The sequence below is a fragment of the Epinephelus lanceolatus genome, chromosome 3, assembly GCF_041903045.1.
Source record: "Epinephelus lanceolatus isolate andai-2023 chromosome 3, ASM4190304v1, whole genome shotgun sequence".
Taxonomy (NCBI): domain Eukaryota; kingdom Metazoa; phylum Chordata; class Actinopteri; order Perciformes; family Serranidae; genus Epinephelus; species Epinephelus lanceolatus.
Genome location: NC_135736.1, coordinates 12,419,270 through 12,427,112, shown reverse-complemented (window position 1 = coordinate 12,427,112; position 7,843 = coordinate 12,419,270). Strand labels below are relative to the sequence as shown.

General features: G+C 40.3%; 1 protein-coding gene across 1 annotated transcript; it reads right to left on the bottom strand.

Moving 5' to 3' along the window:
- Window positions 1-2,313: 2,313 nt before the first annotated feature.
- Window positions 2,314-7,329, bottom strand: cd7al (cd7 antigen-like). Its single transcript, XM_078165144.1, has 5 exons — window positions 7,144-7,329; window positions 6,325-6,678; window positions 4,828-5,202; window positions 3,212-3,315; window positions 2,314-2,789 (listed from the first exon to the last, which is right to left on the bottom strand). The coding sequence occupies exons 1-5, from the start codon at window positions 7,202-7,204 to the stop codon at window positions 2,592-2,594; spliced, it is 1,092 nt and encodes a 363-aa protein (XP_078021270.1). The 5' UTR covers window positions 7,205-7,329; the 3' UTR covers window positions 2,314-2,591.
- Window positions 7,330-7,843: the final 514 nt, after the last annotated feature.

The window sequence follows — 7,843 nt, the reverse complement described above, 5'->3', positions numbered from 1 at the left end:
TCACAGTATATTGTATGTCCTGGTATAGTGTCACAGTATAGTATGTCCTGGTATAGTGTCACAGTATAGCATGTCCTGGTATAGTGTCACAGTATAGTATGTCCTGGTATAGTGTCACAGTATAGTGTGTCATTAAAAGTCACAATATAGTGTGTCCTGGTATAGTGTCACAGTATAGTGTGTCATTAAAAGTCACAATATAGTGTGTCCTGGTATAGTGTCACAGTATAGTATGTCCTGGTATAGTGTCACAGTATAGTATGTCCTGGTATAGTGTCACAGTATAGCATGTCCTGGTATAGTGTCACAGTATAGTATGTCCTGGTATAGTGTCACAGTATAGTGTGTCATTAAAAGTCACAGTATAGTGTGTCCTGGTATAGTGTCACAGTATAGTATGTCCTGGTATAGTGTCACAGTATAGTGTGTCATTAAAAGTCACAATATAGTGTGTCCTGGTATAGTGTCACAGTATAGTATGTCCTGGTATAGTGTCACAGTATAGTATGTCCTGGTATAGTGTCACAGTATAGCATGTCCTGGTATAGTGTCACAGTATAGTATGTCCTGGTATAGTGTCACGGTATAGTGTGTCCTGGTATAGTGTCACAGTATAGTGTGTCCTGGTATAGTGTCACAGTATAGCATGTCCTGGTATAGTGTCACAGTATAGTGTGTCCTGGTATAGTGTCACAGTATAGCATGTCCTGGTATAGTATCACAGTATAGTGTGTCCTGGTATAGTGTCACAGTATAGTATGTCCTGGTATAGTGTCACAGTATAGTATGTCCTGGTATAGTGTCACAGTATAGTGTGTCCTGGTATAGTGTCACAGTATAGTATGTCCTGGTATAGTGTCACATTATAGTGTGTCATTAAAAGTCACAGTATAGTGTGTCCTGGTATAGTGTCACAGTATAGCATGTCCTTGTATAGTGTCACAGTATAGTGTGTCATTAAAAGTCACAGTGTAGTGTGTCCTGGTATAGTGTCACAGTATAGTGTGTCCTGGTATAGTGTCACAGTATAGTATGTCCTGGCATAGTGTCACAGTATAGCATGTCCTGGTATAGTGTCACAGTATAGTGTGTCATTAAAAGTCACAGTATAGTGTGTCCTGGTATAGTGTCACAGTATAGTATGTCCTGGTATAGTGTCACAGTATAGTATGTCCTGGTATAGTGTCACAGTATAGTGTGTCCGGGTATAGTGTCACAGTATAGTGTGTCCTGGTATAGTGTCACAGTATAGCATGTCCTGGTATAGTGTCACAGTATAGTGTGTCCTGGTATAGTGTCACAGTATAGTGTGTCCTGGTATAGTGTCACAGTATAGCATGTCCTGGTATAGTGTCACAGTATAGTATGTCCTGGTATAGTGTCACAGTATAGTATGTCCTGGTATAGTGTCACAGTATAGTGTGTCCTGGTATAGTGTCACAGTATAGTATGTCCTGGTATAGTGTCACAGTATAGTATGTCCTGGTATAGTGTCACAGTATAGTGTGTCCTGGTATAGTGTCACAGTATAGTGTGCCATCAAAAGTTACAATATGCCATTAAAATGTCCCACTGTAGTATGTCAAAACGATATAGTATAGTATGCCATAAAAAGTCATAAGTTAGTATGTCCTAGTAAAGTGTCATACTTAGGTGTGTTATAAAATGTTAGCTTGACATTAGAATTTCATGCAAAATGTCATACTGTAGTATGTCAACAACATTTAGTGCAAAAAATGGTTTCATATGAAAGTACGTCATGAAAAAGTTTTAGTATGCAGGAAAAAAATGTCATCGTGTAGGATGTCAAAAAATGTGGTAGCGTGCCATACAAATGCCAGAAAAGTCACATTAAAGTATGTCCTAGTGTAGTGCCATACTATAGTATGTCATAAAGTTATAGATTATTGTAAATATGTATGGCTTCAAAATGTCATCGTAAAGTGTCATAAAAAATGCCATAAAAGGTTAGTTTAGTGTGTCCCAGTAAAGTTTCATACTACAGTATGTCGTAAAAATTAAAATATCATAAAAAAAGTCATAGTATAGTATCTCATAAAAATGTCAACACTGTGTGTCATGAAACATTTCAGAGAAAGATTTAATTAAAAATTGTCACTGTATAGTATGTTATTAAAATGGCTTGAAAAATGTCAGTATAGTGCATGATAAAAAAGAAATCTCATAAAAATCATTTCAAAAGTCATACTGCAGTATAGAGTTCAAATGTTTGTTGACATCAGGATTGCAAATGCTTCTTCAGGATGAGATGTTATCAGTGTGTTTGTTAGACCTCAAAGACCACAAAAGTCCTTACAAAACTCCACAGGGTAACTTTATTTGCTCAAACACAAACACACAAACATGGGCAGTCAACATTTACAAAGGTCCTTGAGAAAATGTCAAATACAAACACTCATTCAAACTATCCCCAGTCCAATATACATGAGATATAACAGTCTGACAGAATCTAAGCTGTTTGAATGTGTTGGAGAAACTAATTAAAGTAATTTAAAGTAATTTAATAGAGTAAATTTGAGTGCAGTAAGTTTCAGACAGCTGAGTTGATAAGTTGGTCTAATATTTCATTTCTAAAATTCACTCCTGGGTTTGGGGCTTTCGTAATGGTTTTCAGGACAGGATTTCTTCACAGGGCAGTTTCTGTACTCAGAAGACTCCATTTCCTCCAGATGGTGGGGGGCCAGTTTTCGACAGACAGGCTTCACCCCAGTCATCTCCTCGTAGATGGGGGCCTGAGGGTGTGACTTGACACTGCGGCGTGCTTTGCCCTGACAGTCATAGAAACAGGGGGAAAATAAATCAGTGAAGTGAACAGAGCGAACACACTCTCGATTTCCTGTTAAAATCAGAGTTTTTCATTTTCTTTTAACTGTGATAGGAAGTCCTAACCAAATCCAGTCCTCACTACACTTTTTTCTGTAACTTAAAAAAAGAACACTGTAGTTCACAGCTCGTAGAAAAATGTCTTCCATATGAACTAAAAAAGAGAATTAAGTTTGCTACCTTTCTCAGAATTGTAAGAAAAACATGCTGAGTGACAGCAGCAAGTTGTGAAACTCGTGTGGTTTTGTGGTGAGCTGCAGAGGAACTCTCTGACAGGCAGGTGCTGTTCACGGTGATCTGTTCTGTTTTTCTCCTTTTAGCTTGTGTAGTGTCAGAGCAGCGCATTATAAGCCACAAGTCCACTCACTTTATAAATCACCACAAATCCGAAGAGGAGGAGGAGGAGGACAGCCACAGCCGCGGACAAAGCATACAGCAGGGTGGAGTAGTTGGAGCAGCCGCACTGACCTCCTGTGAAGAAGCAGAGAGAGATGATGAAGATACGAGGGTTGACCCCACTGCTGCTGCAGGACACAAACACAGAGGGCCTCGACATCCCCTGAAGCCACACTGACAACACTCAGCACCCTCACTGCACTGCTGCTTCTGACACTTATGAGTGCAGTTATAAAATATTTTAAGATAAACAGCAAAAGCAGCACGTTAGTACAACAGTGAGTGGGTCAAAGGCAGCTCAACTGTGACATGTTCAATGGAATTTCAAAAACCACAGAGCCAAACTTCCTTCATAGTTGCAGGCTGCCATTTGAATATGTTCCTATTAGTCATATTAAATTAGTCACAGTGGGACGACCAGGTTTATTTATTACATGAAGATAAGCAGCAAAAACTTCAGAAACAGGGAGACAAACATCTGTTATCATAGCCAACAGGAGCTCTGATTGGTCTGATATTATCAGGAGGTGATCGCAGTTTGGTTTGCTCAGTAGGGTTTGAGCACAACATCTCAAACACAAAACTCTCAGTAGAATTTCAATAAAATTTTTTGAATTAAACGTGAATAATCTATAGTCACAAATTGTGAAAATCTATCATTTTTGAATGAAGGTTGATGAAAATAATAAAAAGCAAAACCAATTTTAAAAAAACAAAAACAAAAAGCCACAATATATAGTATCATTTTTTCAAAAAGGCTAAGTGACTCGCTCACACCTGTCAATTAAAAATAAGTCAATTGTATACTAAAAAAAGAGTCAGCCAGTGCAACAGTGTGGAGAGGAATACACTATATCAGGTTTTGGCCACACAGAGGACACTTGATAGGAGGATTTATCCACTGGTGGTTCTGATTATTTCGTGGGAAAATGTATATAAAACAGCACCACAATAATTTTCTACATCTGTGCATGAACGGTTCATGCCCCTGCCCAGTGTTGGGTAACAAGTCAGTTATATTGGGACAGCACCGTGTTAGATATCACCAGATTGACTGACAGATTAACAACTGGCTGTTTATACATGACGTACACATAAACTCTAAGTGTGGAAAAATGTGAATGCCATCTGTTAGTGATGTCTGATATTGTCAAGTGTTATCAGTGGTGAACACATCCATAGACGCACAAGTGAACAAATATAATGAACAATTACTAGTGCTCGTGAAACTGACAGAGGAAACAGCAAGGCATTTTGCACAGGTTTCAGAACATGTCAGTGTCACCACAACACCCGAATCTATTTAATTAATATCATTATTTGAAAAGAAACAAACAACACTTCAAGACAGCTGGCAAATATGAACTTCAGTAGTTGTAGCTGCAGTTATGTTAGTAGACGGCTGACATCCTGAGACATCAGAGCGGGACTGAAAGACACTGAAACAACAGCACAATAGAGAGGGAGGAGAGAACTGGGTGCAACAACAGAACAACAGTTAGTACAAAAAAAAGTCATTTTCAGAAGCCTGAAAAAAAAATGCAGTTAGTATAAGTAACCTTGCAACTGAGTCCCCCTGTGACCCACCTTGCACAGACACAAAGAACACTTGTCTGCCCAGACTGGTGGTGGAGTCGGGCCCACCGCGCAGGAGCAGCTGGCAGCTGTACAGGGCGCTGTCATCTGGCTGCAGCTGCTTCAGGGTCAGGTTGTAGGTGATGCCCCTAGGACCGGGAGCAGAGGACAACTGGACCCTCTCGACGGGGAACTGGGAGGAGGAAGAGCCGCCGCCATGGTGGCGCTTTGAGTGGTACAACACCTCCACAGGCTTCTGGCCCCTCTGCCGCATCAGACTCACCCCCTCCACGGCCAAGGCCTCCCCGTGTTGAGGGATGCAGGGGAGCACGGCCGAGGCCCCAGAACACGTCTCTACCAAACCTATGTTCACTGTCCCAGGGGCATCTCCGGGGGGGGAAAGGGAATAAAACTTAGAATATGACCTAAAATCCCATTTCCTCTGATTAATCAAATTAGTTGTGCGGGTTAGCAGCTGTAAGGATATCAGGGCGAGTTCTTGGTGATTATAGTAGCCAGATAGGACAAACTGAGTGCAGCCTTTATAACCAATCAACATGTGCAGTCAACAGGAACAGTAAAAGTAACAATGGTAAATCATCTACCCTTGAAAGCATCGTCAGGGTGCTGTAGGAAAATGTATTTTTGGGGTACAATCTAAGGTGTATATCAGCATTTATTGAATATTGTTGCATCCAGGAAAAGAACAGTCATCTCTTGTCTTGTCAAACTGGATCAGTATCTGCTGTTTTTCAACTTGTAGAGAGGATGAGAGGAGCTGATATGAATTACATAAGCTCACTCCATCTCCACAGTGTTGTGCACAATATTACTCTACATTCTGATATTAATAAACCTTCAGTTTTCACAGATTTTTGATGTCGGTGATGGGCTTGTAGTTTCAGATGTGGAAGCAAAACTGCGTAATCATAGGAAATATTTCACACCCTGGCTACTCTAACAGTTAGCAAATTTTAAAAACAAAGAAACAGAGTGAGTCATCGTAGGCAAAATGCTGAACTTTCATTGTGTTGCAGGAACTGCTGAGGGTCCATGATGGGCATGTTAGTGGTTAAGTTGTTTTGTCAAAAACAGTAACACCACAAAGAAAATAACACGTCATGGTGCCAGTTTTAACAAGGCATCATTTATAAAGGGTTTATAAGACTTAACGCTTGATGTGTCAGTAAAGCACCACTGATAACAGGAACTTTTGCATGGTCAGGGTGTTTATCCTGCTCCAGTTTATGTGTTTAGCTGGCTCTTTAATTCCTTCTGCCAGGTGTAAACCTCATTAATTAACAGCCATTATCATTTACAACCCCTTATAAAGCATGCCTTATTAGACAGTGGTTCTACGTGGGTTCAAACAACATCACCAAACACACTTTCCAAATGCCAACCCCCCTGTATTTGACCTTCAAGTTTGCTGTTAGTTTTGGAAAGTGTAACCTCCAGTGGGCGACAGATGAAAAGTGAGAGGGATGAAAAAAAAAACAAGAAGCTCACCAGCATTAACAAGGAGGACGAATTCTGTCTTCCCACGTATTCGATCGTCTTCAGAGGAAGGGTTGGCCACGAGGAACTCACAGTAATAGCGGTCTGTGTCACCGGCATTCAGCTGAGAGATGGTCACGTTCAGGGAGTGCCTGCTCGGGTCGCCGGTGACACTGATGCGGTTCTTGTCATCATTATCGTTTAGCTTGAAGTTGCTGTCGGTGTACTTGAACAGCACTTCCTTGGGACGCAGCCAGTCACGCTTCAGGTAGACGCCGTAGGGCGAGGGGTTTCTGGGGTCAGTCACACAGGGAAGTACCACAGTTTCCCCCTGATTCCTCTCCATGAACTGAATGTCACTGCACACTTGATAAAAACAAAAATAATAATAATATCAGCAATTTTTAGTTATATTCTATACACTTAAAGATGTGTTTCAAAATAATAGTCACAATTTTAGAAGCATTTTGCAGCTTATTTTTGTGGTATATATTATCTTACATATGGGCATTGTGCACAAAAAAATAAATAAAAAAAAACAAAACAACTGAATTCTGTTTTGAAATCTTACAATTAACCATTCCATATGAGTGAGCTGGACAAAATTACAGCAACACCTCAGAGTATAATCCAAAATGATACCAGAAAATGACCAAAGGTAAATGACACACTTTTTTTATAGTGGTGCATTACATTGTGAAGTATTCCTATTATTTTGTCCACCCCTTGAAGAAGAAATAGACTCCCCCTGACTTCCCTTAGACTTACTTTTCAGCTCCAAACACAATTCAAACTACATAAAAAAAAAGGTAATGACAGAACTGAACTCACCAAATCCAGTTTGTGTCAAGAACAGCGTCCACAGACAAGCCAGGTACTGGATCCTAGTCATCTTTAACCACACTGTCACAAGACACTAACATAGATCCTGAGGGAAGTCAGTGATGTAAACCATGACAGCACACGTACAAACTCTCAGAACTGGATGTTAAAAAGGTTTGGTTAACTGTAAATGAAACCAAGAGGAACTCCATGAAGCTCCACCTTCAAAACCTCAAGACAAACACAAGAGGAAGCACACACTAACCAACACGACGTATGACAGATCAGCTCCTTCTAAGGCCAAATGGTAATTAATCAAAAAGGTAACAATACAGCAGAGCTGAGGCTGAACATATTAAGAAAGAATAATCAGCAGCACAGTCAGGACCAACATGTGCATGGAGGTGCCTTCAGATTTTTTGTTACAGGCAGTTTGACCCGACTCTAGAGTTCATTTGTGTCATTCACAGTGTTCTTTTTTCCTTTAATTTGCATTCTTTGTCTTTGACACGCTTGAGAAAAACCTTCCATAGACAAAATTGTTTTGCATATCCCTGGGGAAATGACTCTGACAGCATGTGACAACAGGATGAGTCTGCCTTTCTGATAACTTGCACCAGTGGACAGAGCTCATACTGTGAAAAACTTTAATCGGACTAAACTGACAAAAATGTGGACTTGAGGTTTGACTGGTTAAAGACTTGATGGA